The 25,992-nt window shown below is 44.5% G+C and overlaps 1 protein-coding gene across 3 annotated transcripts in view; it reads right to left on the reverse strand.

Moving 5' to 3' along the window:
- Positions 1 to 1,219: 1,219 nt before the first annotated feature.
- The window catches only part of ssh1a (slingshot protein phosphatase 1a), a 70,064-nt gene continuing 45,291 nt past the window's right edge, over positions 1,220 to 25,992 (reverse strand). For 2 of the 3 annotated variants that reach the window (XM_041886403.2, XM_041886418.2), the window contains 13 exons: positions 15,026 to 15,126; positions 12,760 to 12,824; positions 12,144 to 12,265; positions 11,902 to 11,970; positions 11,334 to 11,399; positions 10,764 to 10,958; positions 9,349 to 9,442; positions 8,964 to 9,092; positions 8,530 to 8,576; positions 8,144 to 8,290; positions 7,493 to 7,693; positions 6,516 to 7,233; positions 1,220 to 6,359 (listed from right to left, as the gene is read on the reverse strand). In XM_041886403.2, the coding sequence (XP_041742337.1) occupies positions 5,244 to 6,359; positions 6,516 to 7,233; positions 7,493 to 7,693; positions 8,144 to 8,290; positions 8,530 to 8,576; positions 8,964 to 9,092; positions 9,349 to 9,442; positions 10,764 to 10,958; positions 11,334 to 11,399; positions 11,902 to 11,970; positions 12,144 to 12,265; positions 12,760 to 12,824; positions 15,026 to 15,126 (3,070 nt within the window). In that variant the 3' untranslated portion in view covers positions 1,220 to 5,243. The remainder of the gene's footprint in view (positions 6,360 to 6,515; positions 7,234 to 7,492; positions 7,694 to 8,143; positions 8,291 to 8,529; positions 8,577 to 8,963; positions 9,093 to 9,348; positions 9,443 to 10,763; positions 10,959 to 11,333; positions 11,400 to 11,901; positions 11,971 to 12,143; positions 12,266 to 12,759; positions 12,825 to 15,025; positions 15,127 to 25,992) is intronic. The other variant, XM_041886411.2, reaches the window with a different exon arrangement.

Below are 25,992 nucleotides of genomic sequence, written 5' to 3' on the forward strand. Positions count from 1 at the left end.
TGGATCCCTCCGGATGCTGTGATGTAGGTGGCTGGATCCGGTTGGCCAGCTGGTCTCGACAGATCAGTATCTCTTCTCTCCAGGCGTTGGGCGACCTGAAAAACCTGATCCATCGCTTCCCCCAAGCTGGCCAGCATCGTGGAATGCTCCTGGACCCTTGCCATGATTCCAGGTGTGCGCTCTTCTCCCGCTGACTCCATAGCTGGTGAGTGATTCTGTGATGAGGTGTGAATGACGGAGTCAGGCGCAGGAGGTAAAACACAGAAATCAAGAGTTTATTCAGTGTACAATAATGTAGCGCATATAGCGACAGAACGAAACTAGCACAAGGGAAAATCAACCTTGGCTGCATACAAGTAAAGAGTAGCTCAACCGAGCTACCTACTCTCACAACGAACAATCACTCACAAAGGACAAGGGGGCAGAGGGAACACTTATACACAGACTAATGAGGGAATGAGTCAATTGTCAATTGCCACTGAAAAATAGGTGTTTGACGAATATTTTAGTCACTATTTTTGTTGACGAAATTAACACTGTCCTACTGACATAGCCTAGGGAGAAGCATGTTTTAACTTAAAGGCTTTCACATAACAGTGCAGCAACGCAAGAATGGCTCCACCCCCCTCCTCCTCCACACACATGCCATTTTATGAAGAACAGTCCATCATTATTCACACACACTGCCATAAAGACCAGGAGGAACCAGAGCCGGCACCAGAAAGTGCTTAATTGATGTCATGCAAACTGGGCCGCCAGTCTAACGTTACATAATATGTCTGTTATAACGCAACTCTCCTGCCAAGGTATACAGATTGGGGCATTATGATGCAAGTCAATCGTGCAGTCTTGACCCAAGCACTTAGCGATATTTAGCAACGTCAACCCCTCCCTTCTATGAAATATTTCATCACTCACAGTGGGCCTGTAGCAATCAGAGCACCGTCTTGTGTCAGTGCGAGGATTTATTACAACATCTCCCTTTGTGACTTCATGTTCAATGTCAGGAGAATTGCAATATATTGTAAGGCAGTGATTGTGAAACCACATGCCTCCGCTCCCTGCTGTGTAACTGTGTGTCTGAATTAGCAGATCAAAGGCTATGGGTGTGGATAAAAATTTTTCAAAAGACCAACAGTAATAGTTTTGAGTTATGACATGGTTTTCAAAAGCCACATGTTTTCAATTTTTGAGAATAAAACAAAACATACTTATGTGATAGCATGAAAAAAACGTTTATTTTCATAAACACACAGTACATTTTAACAAATGTAAAAAAGTGCAATATGCATTCAAACTACAGCAAATGTACAGTACCAAAAATCACTGCATACTTAAATATAAAAAAAATGATGGTAACAAAAAACAGTGAGAGCAACCTATCGCTGTGATCTTTGTCAAATTGGTTTGACTTTATGCCTATAAGAAGCTTCATAAACCATTAGTGATATGAACACTCATCTATCGGTATGACACTATGTGAGTATGCGGATGATCCTACGGTCTCTCTCTTCTGTTTCTCCAAAAGGTGCAATACATAAGATGTAACAGATCACAGACGCAAATAAAAGATTGACATAATCATGATTCTCATTTTGTATCTTAAACAGCTTCAATGCTGTCTATTTAGTGACAACACCCATAGATATAACTTTGATGTTCTCCCACATTTCAAAGAGCACTAACAAGTTTGGAATCAAAACCCCATCTTGGCAACCCTGATGGACATGTGAATGTGATAAGAAAGATGATTTTATTTTATTTTCCCCCTCCAAATCAAAGAAGGTTAAAAAAGGAACACCAGGCTTCAGATTCCTGTTTCACCCCTTGGTCTATCGCTAGAAAAAACAACAATGAAAAAACTGAATAGAAATGCAGGGCCACTGTTCGACTAACTAAAGAGGAAGGGAAGCCTCGTCAGTGTCCCACTCCCATCATGTATCAACCCTACCATCCAAATCCTCTGCAATACTGGCAGCACCACACACACACACAACAGCCACACAGCTCTATGCCTCTGGTCTCACGGCTAAGGCACTACTGTGTGTCCATAAATCAAACCTAAATGGAGGTGGACTAACAGCTCACACACTCATATAGCACTAATAACCTCCAGTCGCACTGTGTGCAGCATCAGACACAAAATGGCAACCTAGATGGGGTTAAGGGGCACCACAGTGAACAACACACCCCACAACACAGATTGCCACACACATTTTAAACGTAGTGCATATTACATGATGCACACACCATAGGACAGCCCTGCTGTCCAGAGATGTTGGCCTTGCACCTGGGAAGCACATCCATCGCTCTGCTCTCTAGATCTAGTGTGCAGCAAGAAAGAACAACAGCAACTAAACCCTTATCCTGTAATGGAAGCAGCAAAGGTGTAAACTGGGGAGAAACATGACAGAGCCATCTCTACAGTACAGCGGTCCTGTATACAGTATGTGCACATCACATCAGTGTTTCTGTGTGGCACACCAAATACATCATTTTATACAGTATCATGGTAGCCATGTCTTTTGACGTACAATGACAGAGGCAGAGGCAATGTGCCAACTCATTTAACACTTTCTTTGAGGTCAAGATTTTTGTGATAAGTGGCTGTTCGGGTTATGCCCAATAGAACCAAAACCTTTTCAAAAATAAAAATAAAAACAGGCAACTGACACGTCATTTCGATAAAATAGCATATGTACATACATACACAAATACACAGCATAAGTGATTAAAACTGGAAGGACACTGCTTGCAGTAAAACAGTGTGTCCGCACAGGAACTGGAGTCATTGGGAAGAACTAAGTCTGTGCTCGCCATATTAACAGACACATACATACAGTACTATACAGCAGTATATTCTATAACGTCATTGACTACTGTAAATACATATTTACATACAGTAAATACGTAATGTGCTCTCATACGTGGGAGAAATGCATGTGCAATATGAACCTATTAAAAATGTATTTTCACTTCTCTCATAAATAGTTCACAGTAACCATGTAATCACTCATGCACAAACATACACAAATACTGAACTTAAAAAATCATTTCAAAAGCAAATATTTGACTGCAACATTTTTGTTGAAAAAAAAAACAGAATAAAAAAATCTATGGCAAAGTAGCAAGATGTTGCATTATGAATTTGTACTATTTTCAATTCAATTTCAGGGCAGCAGTACTGACACAGGGAGAGAAAGAACAAGGATGGAAGTGGAATGACATCATGGATGTTGAGGGCTCATGCATAAGGAATGGTGTGACCATCCAGAGTCCCACAGAGGAAAGATCAGAGAGAAGCTGTCTCTGGAACCTAAAGAAGACTTTGTACGACTCCCAATGCAACTGCTCACAAATTTGATTCTGCAGCGCAACTCAGTTCAAAGACCAAGTCTCAGATGCAATAAAGGACATGATTACAGACAAGCGTGGATCAAAAAGCAGTTAGAGGGAGAGAATCCTGTGAGTTCTCTGCTCAACTTATAAAACGGACACAGAGCAGTTTGAATAAGATTAGCATTCAGTGTAGCCAGCAGTTATCCAGAAGCAAAGCAAAATCGCAAGAGGGTTCTGATAGGGGACTCCGGTCTCACACTTGTAAACCAGGGCCTAGACTCAGGCTAATGGGAAGGGAGGGCAGTGAGGAGCTGCAAGATGGCTTTCTCAGCCCCATTGGCTATGTCATCATATCTTTCCCACTGTACTGTTGCTGAATCTCAGGTGAGGTTTGGCTGTGTGTCCAGTCATGGGAGGCTCAGCAGACTTAAGATTATAAACTAGACAACTATGGACTACCCTTCATACAACATACAGCCCATACAGATCCGATACAGCATGTGAACTTCTCACCTGACAGGAGCGGGGTCTGTAAAACTACTTAAACAAAATTAAAAGCACCACATCACTGTGGTGTCACAGAGGTAGAATGGTCCCAGAAGACTCTTGGAATGATATCTAGACGTTCTGCCACAGGTAAAGGTTGGAAGCTTGGAGGACATTATAGCATGAAATCGAAGGAGGAATTACTTTTGTTACAGAAGTGGAATCATACTGCAGTACTTGCAGGGAGGGCTAGTGTCTTTTTGTTTTGAATTTGATTATTTTGGGATCTGAATTGTTAGAAAATTATTTGTGACATCTATTTGGCTCATCCCAAAATAATCAGTTTGATTAACTTTTTTATTCAAATCCCAAAATACAAAGCAGGCTCAGAAGCAGAGGTGCTGGATTCTATGCTTGTATAATTTAAAATACATTTCTAATATCACATCGTTAGTAACAACCTACAACTTGTAATGGATAATCAGTAACACAGAGGTGAAGAGGAAGAAAATGTTTCAGCATACCAACTCCAACTCTGCAGGACTGTTGTGATGTCACATACATTTGATCCATCACATGACAGCAATTGTTCTCCAAATAACATACTGCACGCTGAATGAATGGTGCTTTGTGTTATAACAAGTTTATGGTCTCTGTAAGTCTCCTATTGCTCTATGTAAAAAGGTTTACTGAAGCTAAGATAGATTAGCAGTGATAAATACAGCATGGGCAACTACACCCTCTTCTCCCCTTTGTTTCAGCACATGGTGAAACTTCGGCAGATCTATCCCCAATGATAGAGCAAAATCAATATAATCTGATTATCAACTCTGACTAAGACAGCAACTAAGCCAATGAACACAATTTGTACCATTAACCAACGGTAAAGCAAACAGAAAATTGAATGATAAGTCTATGTGATCTCCACTGCGTGTGGAAGGCAGGGTATACATATGATGGTGATGATGATGAGGAATATGGTGGTATTGATAATAATGATGAATATGGTGGTGGTGATAATGATGAAGCTGTAACTCTGATCTCTGGACAGCTAGAAAAGCAGAGGACCAGGAATGAAAATAGCTTTTTAAAGTCCTGATGGAGACCAGGTATTCTGTACGAGGTTCATCTTTGCACACACATTCATTGAGCTCCATGCAAGAACAGCCTTTAACCAAAATACCATCTGGATTATGGTATAATATTTGGATTCCGTTTATTTTTTCTTAAATATGATGTGGATTTATATTAATATAAATTTATATTATTCAAATGTTTATTTATACATGTATAATTCTATATACACACATTTGTTTTTTAAGACTATCCCTCTCCCCTCTCCAAAATCTGTGTTACCCTCTCCAGCTCAGAGTGGGAGATGGAGGGATGGTTGGAGGAATGTCCCTCCATCCTTCCTGTCAGCTCCTGCCCCCCCTGGGCAGTGCTCTCTCTGGGCTGGTCTGGTTCCTGTGTGCTCTGGGCTGGGTGGAGGTAGAGGTAGAGGTGGAGGTGGAGGGGCACTCCCATTCTAGGCCTGGCTCTGGGGAAAGAGAGTGGAGCAGGAGGGTGCCTGCATCCGAGGAGCAGACAGAGCACAGGTCTTCAGAGGAGAAGTTGAGGCTGCCCAGCTTGGCCAGTGAGTTGGAGCGTTTGAGGCTTGAGGGCACGGTGAGGCCGGCCAGCCGCATGCGGGTCTCGATCTCCTGAGCCCTCTGGCGCACCAGGCCGGGTTTGCCCCTCACACTGCGGATGCTGTCACTGCTGGAGCTACGTGTCAGCGTGGAGTTGTGGGAGGAGGAGGTGGGCTTCAGCACCTCAGATCTCACTGCACCCAGATTGGTCTCATTAGGAAGAGGAACCACCAGCAGCTCTAGGCATACTGGGCATGGTGTGGAGGACTTGGGGAAGTCTCCTGGGAAGGCTGAGAACTTCCCCTCCACAGGACGGGGGCCCTCTCTGGCCCCTGGAGACTCCAGGGGATGAAGCCCCTCCAGGGACAGACCTGACAGCCTCTCCAGCCTTTCTGCCCTCCGGCGGACCAGCCCTGACCTTTGTAGATGCACTAGAGTCTCTTGCTGCTGTGCCACACAGCAGGCCACCACCGGCCTCTCCTCCTCCAGACTCAGCCCCAGCAGCTCTGGGACAGGGAGAGGCTCAGAGACCCCTAAAAGCTTCCCTTCCTCACCCTCACCCTCCAGAATATCAGCCCTGTTCTCAGATGTCAGAGAGCAGGGGGAGTCCTGGGCATCAGGTAGAGGTGTAGAGGGCGGGGCAGCACAGTTGGCACAGTCACACAGAGGGCCACAGGGGTTCAGCAGGCTGGGGGAACAGGGTGTGTCGGGGGAGGTGGGTGGGAGAGGGAGCGTGGAACTGGGGACCTCCACAGAGACACTTGGCACACTGGGGAGGGGTGTGGGGTTAAGGCAGAGATCGGCGTCCTGGATCAGTGAATACACTCCATGGCTAGGCTTTTCATCTGATCGAGAGAGGGCTGAAGGCTTGACTGGATGAGCAGGTTTGGAAGGAGCAGTGTCCTAAACAGAGGGGAAACAAAAAGTCAGAAACAAAGAATAACCATTACTCTTTACTAGTTTAGTTATCTATTTACCATGAGCTACTACATATACATATGAATTGGTTGTATATTACAGAGACAGAAGACACCATAATGAAAACCGCTCCACACTTACATTGAGTCTGGACAGGGTATTAAAGTGGTTGTTATTGTTGGAGTTCTGGTTCAAGGTTACCAGGTCTAGCCCATTGCCCTCCTTCTCTCTCTCCTCTTCCTGAACCATCTCCACCTCTCCTTCCCCATCCCCTCGTCCTGGACTCCCCCCTCTTCCTCCTGGCTGTGCTAGTGCCTCCATCTCTGCCTCCTCTTTCTGCGCCTCCTCCTCATCCTCCTCCTCCACAGTGCTGAACTCCAGACGCAGGCGCAGCTCCTCCAGGGGGTCTGGTCCTCGGCAGCAAGTCTGGGCCGCTGTCCCCTCCCCAGCCAGACCAAAGTGGGGCAGCGGCAGGCCTTCTCGCCCCCCAAAGGCCTCGTCATCCAGCAGGGCATCCCGCTCCACGTCCTCTATCTCTATGAAGACCCGCTCCATGTCCAGGAGGGGCGGAGCGCGCACCGGCGTGGAGGGGTCACTGTCCAGGGCCGAGTCAGACAGCCTGCGAAAGTAGTAGTTGTTGTAGGCGGGGTCCACTTCCAGACTGATCATCCTGCAAGGGGAGAGGGGACGTGCCGCCCCCTTCTCCCCCAGAGCCTCCTCACAGCAGGGGGACATCCCCGGCTCAGGGGTCCGATTATCTGGGTCCTCCCTCCCACAGCACTGGGCCTGCTGGCCCTCCTGGAGGTCGCATTCTGGGTCGGGACGGTTGGGACGCCACAGCTTGTTGTGACGCTGCTTACTGGAAGTGGACAAAAAGGGGGTAAGGAGGAGCATGGGAGAAGTACTAAGATAATACACATAACATACAGTTATGAAAATGTATCCACTCACTAACTGTAAGTCGCTCTGGATAAGAGCGTCTGCTAAATGACTAAAATGTAAAATGTAATACAGCAAAATCTATAACCTAGGGCAGTATTCCAGTGCTTAGATCCCTTGTTGGGCTTCCCTAGATGATCTGGGCTATGGTAATTACAGAGGGTGTAGTGTGACTGTACCTGGCGTCCAGGATGCCTTCGTACTCAGCCAGCTGTCTCATGAAGCCTGCGTTGGGCCGTGTGATGCTTCTCTTCTGCTTGACAAAGTCGTAGGCCTTCTCCAGCGACCAACCATACTCCTTCATGGCGTAGGCAATAACGGTGGAGGCCGAGCGGCTGACGCCCATCTTACAGTGGACCAGACACTTGGAGTGGTTCTTCCTGGTAGGGTTAACACAACATGAATGCAGAGTAGTTAAGAGAATCAGACTAGAATAATCTGCCAGTTCTGTCACTGAGACAAATATTCTGTCTGAGGCAGTGATAATGACAGCCTTTGGGTTGCTAGTGGTAACCATCTTCAGCTCCCTTCTCTGGGACAACGTGGTCACAGACAGTGCCACACTGCCTCGTGTCACTTTAATTACACCCCAGTCAAATCACTCACAGTTCTCTGGAAGCTACTATTACTGTACCTCAAGTGAAAGCAGCAGGAAGATACATTTCCTACCATCGTGGTTCTGACCAAGAGCCACCTATCTACATGCATGAATAAAAATAGGATTTCACAGGTGTGTGTAATGGTAAAGAATAGCTTGTTTTATCAGTTCTGTTACTCACAATCTCTGTCCTTCCCTCACTCTTACCTGTTTCAAGGCTAACAGGACTTACTTTGCTTTTACGATGAAGTTGTAGGTCTCATTCCAGTGGGCCAGCAGGTCTGTAGTCTCTTCGTCATAGACCCGTATGTTGTGGTAGGAGAATGTTCCTGGGAAGAAGTTATCTATCTCCCTGGTGACGTTGAGGATATAGCCCACCCTGGTGAGGAGATGGTTATTGGATGAAGACAGACAGACACTATCCCATAATATTCTGACTCACACCAATGACGAATCTGTTTTATAGAGTAGGGTTTTATCATGACAACCAATCTTATTCATTCAACCTTTGTGCCTAAAAAAAAAAAATTGTCCATTAAAGTGTTGGAGACATGAACCAATAAATAATTATTTTTATGGAATTGAAATGTTTGGAAGCTAGCAAAAGGATCCATTTACCCAGTGTCCTGAAGCTCCTCCAGATTGGAGGCATTCCATTCAGATCCCTGCAGACAAATGTGGAAAAATGTTAGACAGACTGAACATATTACAGTTATGACATTTACAGTGATGGCTGTCCAAATGTTGCTCTTCCAGAGTACTTCTCTGCTAGCAGTATCAGCCAAATATCATGGCTTCAGTAGGCCAAATCTCACGGAGACAAATAGATCATCCTATCTCAGCCAATGAGAAAAACTCGGAAATGTACTCGATCAATCAGATTAAGCAGAGTTTGAGTAGCCCGATTGCCAGTCTGTTTGTGCTTCTTGTCCCTCGTTGTCATGCCAATGATAACAACAGAGTTTGCAAGAACACAAACAGATCTGGGAACAGGCCAGGGTTTGAGCATTGCCAAGCAGTTCTGGATGGGGAAATGTTGCCAGGTGACTAACCAGGTAGAGGTGGTCAAAGATGAGTGCTGCCTTGTCCATCTGGCCCAGGATCAGCAGCATCTCATTGTCAATGAACTCCTTGTACTGCATCAGGTTACAGCTCATATGCTGCTCCAGCTCCGTTCGGATCTGAGGGGACAGCACAGTCATCAACTTCCAACCATTTTATATTCTACCCTTTCTCCTTGTAATGTTACTGATTACGGTATCAAATAATGTCAGACCGAAATTGACTGAAGACTACACTTTAAGGCTGTAATAAAAATATATTTGTTTTTAATACTGCATCCCAAATGGCACCCTATTCAGTGGGCCCTGGTCAAAAGTAGTGCACTATAAAGGGATGGCACGCAGTTAATGTGTGCATTTAGTTCACTCTGTTCACCTGTTTAGAGGTGACGTTCTCCAGATCCTGGAACATCATGATGCTTCGGAGTTTGGCTTTGATAAGGCACTCGGTCCGCTCCCTCTCTGTGGGCCTGCATCAGCAGAGACAAACACACAGAGGTTTCATCAGCACACTACTCTACTCTCAGTCAAAGGGTCAGTCAGAACCAGCAGCCATCCAACACCATCAAACGTTTCATATACACTATATATACAAAAGTATGTGGACACCCCTTCAAATTAGTGGATTCAGCTATTTCAGCCACACCCGTTACTGACAGGTGTATAAAATCGAGCACACAGCCATGCAATCTCCATAGACAAACATTGGCAGTAGAATGGCCTTACTGAAGAGCTCAGTGACTTTCAATGTGGCACTGTCATAGGATGCCACCTTTCCAACAAGTCAATTTGTCCAATTTCTGCCCTGCTAGAGCTGCCCCGGTCAACTGTAAGTGCTGTTATTGTGAAGTGGAAACGTCTAGGAGCAACAACGGCTCAGCCATGAAGTGGTAGGCCACACACAGAACGGGACCGCCGAGTGCTGAAGCGCGTAAAAATCGTCTGTCCTCGTTTGCAACACTCACTACCGAGTTCCAAACTGCCTCTGGAAGCAACATCAGCACAATAACTTTTCTTTGGGAGCTTCATGAAATGGGTTTCCATGGCCAAGCAGCCACACACAAGCCTAAGATCACCATTCGCAATGCCAAGCGTTGGCTGGAGTGGTGTAAAGCTCGCCGCCATTGGACTCTGGAGCAGTGGAAACGCGTTCTCTCACACTTCACCATCTGGCAGTCCGACGGACTAATCTGGGTTTGGCGGATGCCAGGAGAACGCTACCTGCCTCAATGCATAATGTCAACTGTAAAGTTTGGTGGAGGAATAATGGTCTGGGGCTGTTTTTCATGGTTCGGGCTAGGCCCCTTAGTTCCAGTGAAGGGAAGTCTTAACGCTACAGCATACAATGACATTGTAGTGCTTCTGTGCTTCCAACTTTGTGGCAACAGTTTGGGTAAGGCCCTTTCCTGTTTCAGCATGACAATGCCCCTGTGCACAAAGCGAGGTCCATACAGAAAAGGTTTGTCGAGATCGGTGTGGAAGAACTAGACTGGCCTGCACAGAGCCCTGACCTCAACCCCATCGAACACCTTTGGGATGAATTGGAATGCCGACTGTGAGCCAGGCCTAATCGGCCAACATCAGTGCCCGACCTCAATAATGCTTGTGGCTGAATGGAAGCAAGTCCCCGCAGCAATGTTCCAAGGTCTAGTGGAAAACCTTCCCAGAAGATTGGAGGCTGTTATAGCAGCAAAGGGGGTCCAACTCCATATTAATGCCAATAATTTTAGAATGAGATGTTTGACGAGGAGGTAGTTATTTCATATTCATTGGCAATTTCTGTTGACTCACTTGTCGACAAACATGGTGGGGGAGTCAGGCCTCAAGGTCTCCAGGTCTCTCATGGCGTTCCACTCGTTGATGCAGCTCTGCTCCGAGGCGATGCAGCCCTCATAAAAGCCCATCCAGGTAAGGGCCATGCCCCCGGGGAAGTAGTTGTACCTGCGGGACACCTCACACACCTTGTGGAGGATCTGTAGAGCCGACCTGGGACAAGGGTTAGAAAGAGACACTGGTCAGAGTTGGTCAATTTATCTTTACTCAACCATCATTGTTAATCTGGGAGAAATGTGGTGAAGTGTTTTCTACCTATAAGCTTTTAATGTGTATTGAGCTGATTCACATGAATGAATGGCATGCATTTTAAGCTGGGTATCTGTAAAGCACTTTGTGACAACTAAAATACATTTGATTGATTGTTGCATGCACCTGCATCTCTACACCACTAGGTGGCAAAGTGAGTCAGTATGGAAATGCCTCAACAGTGTGTTCTGTTATGAAGTCAGCAGCTAATTCATTGATGTGGGATTGCTTCATTAACAACAATGTATTAAGCAGTCATTCCTAGGGTTGTCTACTCACCACATGGCCTGTACAGACACAGGTTTGAAGACATGATTCCGGCTCACTGTGTTCACACTGAAACCCCTGAAGGAGACAAGACAGGCGATGACTCTCCCCTGATCACACACTGATTAACACCCAGTAACCACTACTACAACATAACTGGCTCTATCAAAACACAAGTGGAGGTCAAAGTCATTTTAGTACATTAGGCTGTGTGAAAGGAGAAGATGATATGTGTGCTGAGCTCAGTATCCTTTTCTGTACCGGTATTCAAGTTATAGGGCCTCCTGTAGCTCAGTTGGTAGAGCATGGCGCTTGCAACGCCAGGGTTGTTGGTAGAGCATGGCGCTTGCAACGCCAGGGTTGTGGGTTCGATTCCCACGGGGGGCCAGTGTGAAAAATGTATGCACTCACTAACTGTAAGTCGCTCTGGATAAGAGCGTCTGCTAAATTACTGAAATGTAAATGTATTACAGTTTTAACCAAAGAGCTGTTTCTCCCCTGAATGGCCAGCAGGGGGCTGCTGTCTGACTGATGGGACACAGATATAGAATACTTGTATCTCTATGGGGGACTCACTCACCCGTCGCCATCCAGATGGATCTTGGTGTCACTCCACAGAGGTAGCACCATGCCAACGGAGCAGCTTTTGCTGGGAACAACACACAGACACGTTCCCAGCAGATCAACACAACATCTGGTTTTACGTTCCAAAACAACTTCAAATGGAGATACTGCTACATCAAGGGTCTAACATCTGCATCAATGATGACCATAGCAAGTGAGGAGGCCCAAACACGCGAGCTGGCCCAGACCCATACACACCTGTCCTTGTTGCTGAAGTCTATTCCTAGCAGGATGTTCTCCTCTGTGTCCTGTCGTCCGCTGGTGTACACCACCACCATGTAGCGCACTCTGTCTGACCAGGCACTCTCCAACCGCACTGCCTGTTCCAGAGGACATGACAGGTTCATCAATTATTTCACAAACAACTAGGCTGCTACATGTCCATCCACCTCTCCCAACATGTCAATCTGCTAAGGTAATACAAATTGACTCTGAACATTGATGGTACACACAGACTGACCCTGGGCAAATGAGCCTAACACCCATACAGTCCAACCATTACACACACACACGTACATTCCAATCCTCTAAAGCAATTTCTATCATTCAAAAACAGTTTGTAAATACATGGGAGGCATCATTCCAATGGAGTGTGAGAACATAGAGGTAGGTAACATAAACTAACTCTCCATTTCACAGAAACCATGGAAACACTTGGTAATGCTCTCCTGTGCGCGCTCAAACATGTTCTCATGAGCTAATAATTACAGTGAGCAAACAAGTCTTAAGTACACAATAAAAAGTATTCAGGCAGGTTGCCTATGTCATGGTGCCAGGTGGTTAGTCACTGCACGTGCGTGCGTGCGTCTCTTACCAGTTTGATTCGGTCCTCCGAGCGAAGAATGTTGATCATCACCTGCAGGTGCTGAGGTAAGTCTCCTGTTGAGAGAGAAGAACATAAAACATAAATACTAAACAACAACCATGACAACACCTGGTCGGTCAGTGTCATTATCAGATAGCATGGTTTTATGTGATTAGTCCTATAAAACAAATCTTGACATTTGAAACTGAACACTCATCATACTACATGACATCTTAAATGTACTCCATTGTTGAGTGATTGAGTAAGTGCAGGCACAATGGGCTAGTGTCATACAACAAGCCAAAGACGCTTTCCTGCTTGTCATCTACAAATTGATCACCCACAACTCAGCCTCAGCTAACCATAAAACCACACCTAAAAACCGCTTCTGCTTTGTCATATTGGAATGTTTTGACCCGATCATGCCAGACTAGATGCAAGTTCCCCTGAGGAAGTGGGGTGAGAGAAAGGTTACGTACCAAATAGCACCGCATTCCATATATAGTGCACTACATTTAACCAGAGCCCAATGGGCCCTGGTCAAAAGTAGTGCACTAAATAGGGCTTAGGGAGACATTTGGGACGCAGAGAGCCAAAGAGGGGGCTACTGGATAACAAGGGGTTAAATGACAAGCCTAACCACTGCAGTGATGATGAGTAAAGAGGGGCAGCCAAGTATGTGTCAGTCAAGGTGTTCCGACAACTGGCAAACAAACTATGTCCTCTCCTCCTGGGCAGCTTTAATTACAGCTGTCTGCGCCACGCTGGCTCTGGGCATGTTCCCCTGCTCCTCTGCTTCATGGTACGTTCAAACACATATTAAAGACACGTTCAGACATATATTCATTTACATGTATTAGTAGGTTAGTACTTTACTTTGCAACTGTTCTGGGTCAAAACAGCCAGGGGCTATTGGAGTTCTCCTCAGCTCAGCCAAGTTCAGATGCTCAGTCTTACTGTTAGATCTAGAAACAAATCTACTGAGACAAATGCTAATCTCTGTATTTGGTTTGGTTGAGGCCAAATTCAGTTGACATGCAGGCATCTTTCTTTATGTGCTGGCAGTTCTGCAAGTTTTTCACTAGGCAGTGTTTTCATTAGATATCTCCCGCCACTGTTACAGCTTTGACAAAATATTGTGGCCAGGCAAGATTGTGGCCAACAATGGTTATTTACTCAGACAGAAGGGACTGCACAGTGTGGATCAGAAATCAGTCAGCTCACAACCGGAGGGCACCGCTAAGTATTCTAACTACAATACGGCACAATGTTCACTAGCAGCGGGCTACAGGCCAATACGTTGCCCAAAGGCCAAGCTTTAGAGATTATCCTATTTGAAAACATTCTGTCCCACAGCAAAGACCCTAAATAAAACTGGCCAATGAATTTTCCACAGGCAGTACTTCCTCTATAAGAAACACATGACTGCATCCTCCAGTAACTCCCTACCAACGCAAACACTTAATGTGGGCTAGCAGCCAATCCTGAATGTCCTGAAGTTCAGTCAATTCACTTGGTGACGCAAACCATTCCAAATTCCTATTGAATTCACTTAAACATGGGGAATGAGAAATGAATTGGACTCAAATTAGGAAATTAAAGGCTCAGAGTAAAACTTGAACAACTGTTAGTAAAGGGGAGAAAAACATATCCATGGTTCTCTGTGATATTGAGAGTGCATGCTAAGCTCTCCCTAGCAGCTGCAGGATCTTGTTTTTAACCAATTAAAACCTTTGCCTCAGAATCACACCTGAAATATCATCCTTAACATTATGGCTAAACACTAAAACCTCTTATACCCTTTTTATTCTAGGACCTATATATGGTATACCATATGGATTTCATGACGTTGAAGCTTTGAACAGACTCTCGGATACATGACTACAACATTGATGACTGCCAGAAGACAAACGCTCAGTGTCCTGCTTTGATTGATACGGAACACAAGTAGGCCTGCCACTGAACACTACCAGCAGCCACATAGCCTATTGTAGGCCTACTTAACCACTAATCTGCCTAAGCTACACACGTCTGGAACATGCTAATAATCAGCCAGACACCTCAACTCAAGTGCACTCATGTTTTCCAGGAGAACAGGTAGAAAGTAGAGACCCATCAGACTACACAACAAAGTACCAGACAAAACAACCACAACAACACTGTCTGTAAGATGGACAGAGTAATGAAGTCAAAAAGTCTGAGTCTTGGGACCATTTAGCCACTTTGAATGGCAGCTCATGTGGTCCTGTCCTGTGGTTGTGTGGTAGGTACTCACCTGCATGTTTGTGGTGGGGTTGTGCTTTATGGCCCTGAGGACTGCTGCCCTGCTGCAGGAAGAGGGCGGCACCCTTCACCATGAAGAAACTCTCACTCAGGCTAGAAAAACAACAGATGGAGAGAGCCGTTAGAAACTGGATCATGCAACAATGTGGGCAGACTGAGCCACATGGTCACTCACAGTTCAGCACTGTGATATGTGAGTCAAACTGTTCTAATTCTATAACATAATCCTTGCACCTTCTACAGCCCTATGTTACAGAGAAAGTGAAGATAGGGAGAGAAGGTAAGTCGTACCTGGGACCAGACAGATAAGAGAAGTGTTTAATATAGGGCTTCAGGTCAGGAGGCCCAGACAAGCACCCAGTATTTCAGCCACTAAACCCAATTGTAAAAGTCCAGGAGTAAGCCAAGTTTAAGAGGGAGCCGGAGGCTCAACCTACAGCAGCTATGAATCAAGCTTATCTGGCCTTTTCCCCTGTCCTGCATAAGCTGCTGCATCCTGATGGGATCTGTCAGGTCTCTGCTGGCCCGGCCAAATGCAAAACAGACTGAATAATTAGCTGCAGTAGTTTGTAATGCATTCCTCTGAGCTACACACGCCATTTAAAAGTCTCACCTGTCTACGCTATTATGTCCAACCTCTCGTTGGGTTCCTGTGCATTCTGCAGGTGACATAACTAATATGGCATGGTGGTGGTGAAAGACAAAGTGAGGGCTGAAGCTGTTTTCTATGCTAGCTCCAATTATTCCCTTTCACTGTGCTTACAGAATGAGTCTCTCTCCAGGCTCGTAAATCCACCTGACAGCAGGGCGGAACACATACCCAATGTACCCTGTATGTGCAGTCTAGCAAACAGGCATGTCATTGGAAAGTACAGGTGTGATGAGAGCGACAGGAACAAAACAAACAGGAAAACTAGACAACACCAGAGCCGGCGCATGTTAAATTTCATGTAAGACAATAACGTCATCCGAGCAACCCATGGCAAAAATTCTGGCTTAAAAGGGAGTTAAGCCTAAACATTCAGGGGTCACATATCTCAGCCCAGTAAGGGTCAAGAACCATCCCTGAGTCCTTCCACCACCCCCCTCCCCAAGTGTCTGTCCCTGACTGGACTTCCTGTTTCCAGGCTAGAGGAGGAGGAGGCCTGGCCCAAGCATTCGATAACACCGAAACAGGCTCTGCTTTGTGCCCCCCACCCCCACCACAGAGACAGCGTTCCCCAGAGACGGGCCCATAGGAGTGGCCGGCCGCTAATCACAAGAGCTTTTGTTTCACTTTGGCTTGTTGTTTCTCTCCTCCCTGTTGGGTCATTCCACCCTCAAGAAAGAGGGTTTTGACACCCACCATCTCAGATTGTTCTGAAATCGTTTCTGTTGTTAGAAACAGATAGCATTAGCATTCCTGCAACATTATTTTGTTGAAATATAATTTGCTCTCTGAGGAATTCATCTAATTGATTGCACCCATATCGGCCATTTTAATTTCTAGGATTCATATAATATTCAATAAATATAGTACCTAACAACCGATTTGGACCAAACTTTTATCAAACAATGAGTTAGACATGACGAACCCAAACAAATGGTCAAAAGCCACCCACGAATCCCCCACACCCCATGCCAATCCCACCCCAACAACAAGTATATAGTATCAGTTCTGACAAGTAGTATGGAGCAGCTGCGGCTCAGAGTATTGTTTCGGAGTATTGTTTCTTCATCCTATGTAATGTATTACCAGTGAATTTGGGGTTGTTTTTTCCCCCTGTTCAGAGAAATTAGTCATTGACATTGATAGGTTTATGTCCCATCCTAACAGGGAAGAGAAAAAAATTTATCACAAAATTCACTGGGAATACATTACATAGGATGAACAAACAATACTCCGAGCTGCAGCTCCATACTACTTGTCAGACATGGAAAACTGATACTATATACACTACCGTTCAAAAGTTTGGGGTCACTTAGAAATGTCCTTGTTTTCGAAAGAAAGGCAAATCTTTTGTCCATTAAAATATCAAATTGATCAGAAATACAGTGTAGACATTGTTAATGTTGTAAATGGCTATTGTAGTTGGAAACGGCTGATTTTTACATCGGCGTACAAAGGCCCATTATCAGCAACCATTAGTCCTGTGTTCCAATGGCACATTGTGTTTGCTAATCCAAGTTTGTCATTTTAAAAGGCTAATTGATCATTAGAAAACCCTTTTGCAATTCTGTTAGCACAGCTGAAAACTGTTGTGCTGATTAAAGAAGCAATAAAACTGGCCTTCTTGAGACTAGTTGAGTATCTGGAACATCAGCAATTGTGGGTTCGATTACAGGCTCAAAATGGTCAGAAACAAATAACTTTCTTCTGAAACTCTTCAGTCTATTCTTGTTCTGAGAAATTAAGGCTATTCCATGCGAGAAAGCCATATCTCAGACTGCTTAATCGTTTCTTTTTATTGGCCAGTCTGAGATATATGGCTTTTTCTTTGCAACTCTGCCTAGAAGGTCAGCATCCCGGAGTCACCTCTTCACTGTTGACGTTGAGACTGGTGTTTTGCGGGTACTATTTAATGAAGCTGCCAGTTTAGGACCTGTGAAGCGCCTGTTTCACAAACTAGACACTAATGTATTTGTCCTCTTGCTCAGTTGTGCACCGGGGCCTCCCATTCCTCTTTCTATTCTGGTTAGAGCCAGTTTGTGCTGTTCTGTGAAGGGAGTAGTTCAAAGCGTTGTACGAGATCTTCAGTTTCTTGGCAATTTCTCACATGGAATAGCCTTCATTTCTCAGAACAAGAATAGACTGAAGAGTTTCAGAAGAAAGTTATTTGTTTCTGGCCATTTATAGCCTGTAATCAAACCCACAATTGCCGATGCTCCAGATACTCAACTAGTCTCAAGAGGGCCAGTTTTATTGCTTCTTTAAATCAGCACAACAGTTTTCAGCTGTGCTAACATAATCGCAAAAGTGTTTTCTAATGATCAATTAGCCTTTTAAAATGATAAACTTGGATTAGCAAACACAACGTGCCATTGGAACACAGGACTGATGGTTGCTGATAATGGGCCTCTGTATGCCTATGTAGATATTCCATTAAAAATCAGCCGTTTCCAGCTACAATAGCCATTTACAACATTAACCATGTCTACACTGTATTTCTGATCAATTTGATGTTATTTTAAGGGACAAAAAAATTGCTTTTCTTTCGAAAACAAGGACATTTCTAAATGACCCCAAACTTTTGAACGGTAGTGTACTTGTTCTTGGGGTGGGATTTGCGTGGGGTACGGGGGGTCCGTGTGTGGCTTTTGACCATTTCTTTGGATTCCTCATCCAGAATCAAGAGCCTGTCTTTCCTGTCCTAGAAGAATAGGTACTCCAAGGGCTCATTGAGGCTATTTGGCAAGTCTCTGTTCTTGGGGTGGGATTAGCGTGGGGTCCGTGTGTGGCTTTTGGCCATTTATTTGGATTCCTCATGTCTTACTCATTGTTTGAAAAAAGTTTGATCCAAATCGGATGTTAGGAACTATATTTATTGAATATTATATGAATTTTATCAATTAAAATTGACAATTTGGATGTAATAAATTAGCTTAATTTCTAAGAGATCAAATTATATTTCAACAAAATGTTGCAGGAATGCTAATCTTATCCGTTTCTAACTATAGAAAATATTTCAGAACAATCTGACATGGTGGGTGTCATGGCTTGCTGAAATGACATGGAATGACCCTGTTTTGAGATTTATTAGGCTGTGTCGAGGTGCTCCTGTCAGGGAATGATGAATATGAGGTAGAGCTGCAGCTACCTACATCTATAGGAGGAGATGGAGCACCTCCTTCAAACTTTAGGACACTATGTGCTAGAGATAATCCTCATCAAACACCTTTATACCTCAACCTCCATCTAGCCTATCACTTGGAGCCTTCTTCAGCATAACCTGTGATATCTCAGCAGGATATCAATCTATTAGGCCTATAGCATTGTAAACTTACAGTATCTCTTACTAAAAAATACAATTAAAAGTAATTATCTTATTCTCTACAGATAGTACACATACAGTCTACACACAATTCCCCATAATGACAAAGCAAAATAGGTTTAAAAAAACAAACTGAAATACCACATTTACATAAGTATTCAGACCCTTTACTTAGTACTTTGTTCAAGCACCGTTGGCAGCGATTACAGCCTCGATTCTTCTTGGGTATGACGCTACAAGCTTGGCACACCTGTATTTGGGGAGTTTCTCGTCTTCAGCTCTATCAGGTTGGATGGGGAGCGTTGCTGCACAGCTATTTTCAGGTCTCTCCAGAGATGTTAGATCGGGTTCAAGTCCAGGCTCTGGCTGGGCAATTCAAGGACATTCAGAAACTTGTCCCGAAGCCAGTCCTGTGTTGTCTTGGCTGTGTGCTTAGGGTCGTTGTCCTGTTGGAAGGTGAACCTTCGCCCCAGTCTGAGGTCCTGAGCACTCTGTAGCAGTTTTTCATTAAGGATCTCTGTACTTTGCTCCGTTCTTCTTTCCCTTGATCCTGACTAGTCTCCCAGTCCCTGCCGCTGAAAAACATCCCCACAGCATGATGCTGCCACCACCATGTTTCACCGTAGGGATGGTGCCAGGTTTCATCCAGATGTGACGCTTGGCATTCAGGCCAAAGAGTTCAATCTTGGTTTCATCAGACCAGAGAATCTTGTTGTTTCCTTTAGGTGCCTTTTGGCATACTCCAAGCGGGCTGTCATGTGCCTTTTACTGAAGAGTCGCTTACGACTGTCCACTCTACCATAAAGGCCTGATTGATGGAGTGCTGTGGAGAAGGTTCTCCCATCTCCACAGAGGAACTCTGGAGCTCTGTCAGAGTGATCATCAGGTTCTTGGTCACCTCCTTGACCAAGGCCTTCTCCCCCGATTGCGCCGTTTGGGCGGGCAGCCAGCTCTATGAAGAGTCTTGGTGGTTCCAAACTTCTTCCATTTAAGAATGATGGAGGCCACTGTGTTCTTGGCGACCTCCAATGCTGCAGAAATGTTTTGGTACACTTCCCCAGATCTGTGCCTCGACACAATCCTGTCTCGGAGCCCTACGGACAATTCCTTCGACCTCATGGCTTGGTTTTTGCTCTGACATGCACTGTCAACTGTGGGTCCTTATATAGACAGGTGTGTGCCTTTCCAAATCATGTCCAATCAATTGAATTTACCACAGGTGGACTCCAATCAAGTTGTAGAAACATCTCAAGGATGATCAATGGAAAGGATGGACCTGAGCACAATTTCGAGTCCCATAGAAAAGGGTCTGAATACTTATGTAAATAAGGTATTTCTGTTTTTTCTTTTTAATACATTTGCCAAAATGTCTAAAAACCTGTTTTCGCTTTGTCATTATGGGGTATTGTGTGTAGAGTGATGAGGAAAACATTTAATTTAATCAATTTTAGAATAAGGCTGTAACATAACAAAATATGGAAAAAGTAAACGGTCTGAATACTTTCCGAATGCACTGTACACTGCTGTATGATCAATTGAAATAGGCTGCATGAGTAAAACACAGTGAGAAACCACAGTGAGAAACCACAGTGAGAAACCGGAGGATGTGTTGAACGTGAATCTTTCTCTCCGGTCATGTAAACCACCAGCCCCACGTCCACCACCATGAACCACACTCAGACAGTCTAATTAACTAGCCTCTGCTCTGGTGTCTCCGAGCCTCCAGCACCCTGCTATCAGCCTCTCCACTAACACCAGGGCTAAATTATATCTGCTATCACAGCTAACAAAGACAGCAACACAGAGACTTGCCAAATAGCCTCAATGATCTCTTGGAGTACCTATTCTTCTAGGACAGGAAAGACCGGTTCTTGATTCTGAATTAGCAGAATTCATACAATCACCAATGTATGACTACTATTAGTATCAGGCTTGTAATGTGCATGAACTTGATCGGACCAGTATTAATTTGGGCCCCCAATTTTTTTGAGTGTCACATTTAGTCACATTTTTGTCATTTGAATAATGATTTAGTCTAGTTAGTGTCAAAATGACGAAAACAGTGGGCCATTTTAGTCAACTAAATGCCCTTTCATTTTAGTCATATCACATTTGTATTGGCTTCTTAACTTATAAACGTAAAAGCCTTGGTTTCTTGCACGTTAATATCCGAAGCCTCCTTCCTAAGTTTGAGTTATTCACTGCGCTAGCACACTCCGCCAACCCTGATGTTCTAGCAGTGTCTGAATCCTGGCTTAGGAAGGCCACCAAAAATTCAGAAATGTCCATCCCCAACTACAACATTTTCAGTCTCGATAGAACTGCCAAAGGGGGGTGGGGTTGCAATCTACTGTAGAGATAGCCTGCAGAGCTCTATCGTACTATCCAGGTCTGTGCCCAAACAGTTTGAGCTTCTACTGCTAAAAATCCACCTTTCCAGAAATAAGTATTTCACTGTTGCCGCTTGCTACAGACCCCCCTCAGCCCCGAGCTGTGCCCTGGACACCATATGTGAACTGATTGCCCCCCATCTATCCTCAGAGTTCGTACTGCTTGGTGACCTAAACTGGGATATGCTTAACACCCCGGCCAACCTACAATCTAAACTAGATGCCCTCAATCTCACACAAATTATCAACGAACCTACCAGGTACAACCCTAAATCTGTAAACATGGGCACCCTCATAGATATCATCCTGACAAATGTACCCTCTAAATACACCTCCACTGTCTTCAACCAGGATCTCAGCAATCACTGCCTTATTGCCTGCGTCCGTAATGGGTCTGCGATCAAACGACCACCCCTCATCACTGTCAAACGCTCCCTAAAACACTTCAGCGAGCAGGCCTTTCTAATTGACCTGGCCCGGGTATCCTGGATGGATATTGACCTCATTCCTTTAGTAGAGGATGCCTGGTTGTCCTTTAAAAGTGCTTTCCTCTCAATCTTAAATAAGCATGCCCTATTCAAAAAAATTTGAACTAAGAACAGATCTAGCCCCTGGTTCTCCTCAAACTTGACTTCCCTTGACCAGCAGAAAAACATCCTGTGGCGTACTGCATTAGCATCGAACAGCCCCCGCGATATGCAACTTTTTAGGGAAGTCAGGAACCAATATATACAATCAGTTAGGAAAGCAAAGGCTAGCTTTTTCAAACAGAAATTTGCATCCTGTAGCACTAACTCCTAAAAGTTTTGGGACACTGTAAAGTCCATGGAAAATAAGAGCACCTCCTCCCAACTGCCCACTGCACTGAGGCTAGGAAACACTGTCACCACCGATCAATCTACAATAATCGAGAATTTCAACAAGCATTTTGATACGGCTGGCCATGCTTTCCACCTGGCTACCACTACCATGGCCACCAGCTCTGCACCCTCCGCTGCAACTTGCCCATGCCCCCCCCGCTTCTCCTTCACACAAATTCAGACAGCTGATGTTCTGAAAGAGCTAAAAAATCTGGACCCCTACAAATCAGCTGGGCTAGACAATCTGGACCCTTTCTTTTTAAAATTAGCCACCGAAATTGTCGCAACCCCTATTACTAGCCTGTTCAACCTCTCTTTCGTAACGTCTGAGATCCCCAGAGATTGGAAAGCTGCCGCGGTCATCCCCCTCTTCAAAGGGGGTGACACTCTAGATCCTAACTGTTATAGACCTATATCCATCCTGCCCTGCCTTTCGAAAGTATTTGAAAGCCAAGTTAACAAACAGATCACCGACCATTTCGAATCCCACCGTACCTTCTCCGCTATGCAATCCGGTTTCCGAGCTGGTCATGGGTGCACCTCAGCCACGCTCAAGGTCCTAAACTATATTATAAACGCGATCGATAAAAGACAGTACTGCGCAGCTGTCTTCATCGACCTGGCCAAGGCTTTCGACTCTGTCAACCACCGCATTCTTATTGGCAGACTAAATAGCCTTGGTTTCTCTAATGACTGCCTCGCCTGGTTCACCAACTACTTCTCAGATAGAGTTCAATGTGTCAAATCGGAGGGCCTGTTGTCTGGACCTCTGGCCGTCTCTATGGGCGTGCCACAGGGTTCAATTCTCGGGCCGACTCTATTCTCTGTGTATATCAATGATGTCGCTCTTGCTGCTGGTGACGCTCGGATCCACCTCTATGCGGACGACACCATTTTGTATACATCTGGCCCTTCATTGGACACTGTGTTAAAAAACCTCCAAACGAGCTTCAATGCCATACAACACTCCTTCCGTAGCCTCCAACTGCTCTTAAACACTAGTAAAACTAAATGCATGCACTTCAACCGAACGCTGCTTGCACCCGCCCACCCGACTAGAATCACTACTCTCGGAGGGTCTGACCTAGAGTATGTGGACAACTACAAATACCTAGGTGTCTGGTTAGACTGTAAACTCTCCTTCCATACTCACATTAAGCATCTCCAATCAAAAGTTAGATCTAGAATCGGCTTCCTATTTCAAAACAAAGCCTCCTTCGCTCATGCTGCCAAACATGCCCTCGTAAATCTGACTATCCTACCGATCCTTGACTTCGTCGATGTCATTTACAAAATAGCCTCCAACACCCTACTCAGCAAATTGGATGTAGTCTATCACAGTGCCATCCGTTTTGTCACCAAAGCACCATATACTACCCACCATTGTGACCTGTACGCTCTTGTTGGCTGGCCCTCACTACATATTCGTCGCCAAACCCACTGGCTCCAGGTCATCTATAAATCACTGCTAGGCAAATCCCCATCTTATCTTAGCTCACTGGTCACCATAGCAACACCCACCCGTAGTCTGCACTCCAGCAGGTATATCTCACTGGTCATCCCCAAAGCCAACACCTCCTTTGGCCGCCATTCCTTCCAGTTCTCTGCTGCCAATGACTGGAACGAACTGCAAAAATCTCTGAAGCTGGAGACTCGTATCTCCCTCACTAACTTTAAGCGTCAGTTGTCAGAGCAGCTTACCGATCACTGCACCTGTACACAACCTTTCTGAAATTAGCCCACCCAACTACCTCATCCCCATATTGTTATTTATTTAGCTAATTTGCACCCCATTATCTCTATTCGCACATCATCTTTTGCACATCTATCATTCCAGTGTTAATACGAAATTGTAACTATTTTGCACTATGGCCTATTTATTGCCTTACCTCCATAACTTACTACATTCGCACACACTGTATATATATTTTCTGTTGTATTTTTGACTTTATGTTTTGTTTACCCCATATGTAACTCTGTGTTGTTGTTTTTATCGCACTGCTTTGCTTTATCTTGGCCAGGTCACAGTTGTAAATGAGAACTTGTTCTCAACTGGCCTACCTGGTTAAATAAAGGTGAAATAAAAAATAAAAATAAAATATAGTAAAGCTAAATCTTCCATGTGCACAAACATACATAGCCTTGTCCTACCAACATATTTTTCTGCATAACATCCTATTCTCTTCCCAACAGCGGAAATATGACAAACATAAGAATAATATTACATTATATAAGAATTATCTGGCCATGTAAATTCCTAATTCAGCATACATAGATATTGCACATTACATACAAAACAAACAGACACACACAAGCGCAGAGAGAGCGAGAGAGAGTAGCACAATCACAAGATGGTGCCGCAAAGTAGGCTATTGGCAAAGTAGTATGGGTTGCACACCTCCATCACACTGTCAAGTCATTGTTATCAACGTTCCACAGACGCCAGAGCCACATTGATGTCCAAAAGTAGAACGGGGGCTAATGACTGTTTCACCCAATGATGTAGTCGAGTCACTAAACCTTGAGTCCGAATCGAGTCCCAAGTCTCCTGTGCTCAAAATAAAGTTATTTACCCAGTCATATATAGCATAGTGGCAAGAGGAATTTTGTCAATAAATGGTCTGCTATCTCTTTCCTTTCTTTCTGTGCCACCAAATGTTTGCATACAGGCTACCAGGGCCACGTTCAGTTGAAAAATTCATTGCAGATAGAAATTCCATGAATAGAGCAGACTTTATTCCTTATTCAACATGTAAGAGGCATGTTCGTTCTACATAGCATATTTCTATCTGAACGTTCCAAAACGTTGCATCCTGTTGTATGCACCCCAAGTTGTTAGCTATAGCTAGCTACTGAGGCAACATGACTGAACAAGGCGTAGCCTAAACAAATGATTAACCGTCCAGTCCGCAAGTAGCCATTTTTTTTTTAAACAGCCCGCGATATGCTTTATGAATGTAAAATGCAGCCCACCAATGCACAATAGAAATAAATAAACGTAGCGGGTCATGGGTCATGTCTTTTTAACGTTAGCTAGAATCAAACTGTTTTTTTCTGAGGAAAAGGTGGAGACTAGGCTACAGAACCTGTATATGAAATGCAGTGGAAAAAGTAGGAGGGTTGATCGAGACTACAAATTCAAAGACAGACTACTTTTCTATAGCCTACTCAAGGGAGAGAAAAACTGCTATTTTTACTATTAAACTCAATGCTGTTTTATATTTCGTAAAGCAGCTTGTGTAGCTACTAGAAGGCTGGTGGTGTCTTTTTAGCTAAAGTGAAGCATGTGCGGTGTGTATAAAATCGGAGCCGGAGCGGAGCCTGTCTACCCACACACATTGCTTGCTCCCCACAGCTCACCAGTTGATGTAGGCTGTGTTTGTCGGGTGTGATGCATCCTTCCCACTACTGAACAGAACTGCGCGGCGCATCTGTGCTGCTAATATTAATTGTGGTCATCACTGAAAAGCTCTCACTCTCTCCAAAAACTCTTGTCCAGTCCACTTAGTCAGATTTTAGCCACAGAGATTATTTGGTCTCGTCTTAGTCAACTGAAATGAAAAACCACTTTTGTTTAGTTCGTGTTTTCTGGGTCTATTTAGTCAGTTATAGTCTCGTTAATTGCCACTGAAAAATAGGGGTTTGATGAATATTTTACTAACTATTTTTGTTGATGAAGTTAACACTGGATCGGACCCATGATCACTCTTCAGTTGATCTATGGAAATTTCAAGCCAG

This window comes from Coregonus clupeaformis, chromosome 18 (genome assembly GCF_020615455.1).
Source record: "Coregonus clupeaformis isolate EN_2021a chromosome 18, ASM2061545v1, whole genome shotgun sequence".
In the NCBI taxonomy this organism is placed as follows: domain Eukaryota; kingdom Metazoa; phylum Chordata; class Actinopteri; order Salmoniformes; family Salmonidae; genus Coregonus; species Coregonus clupeaformis.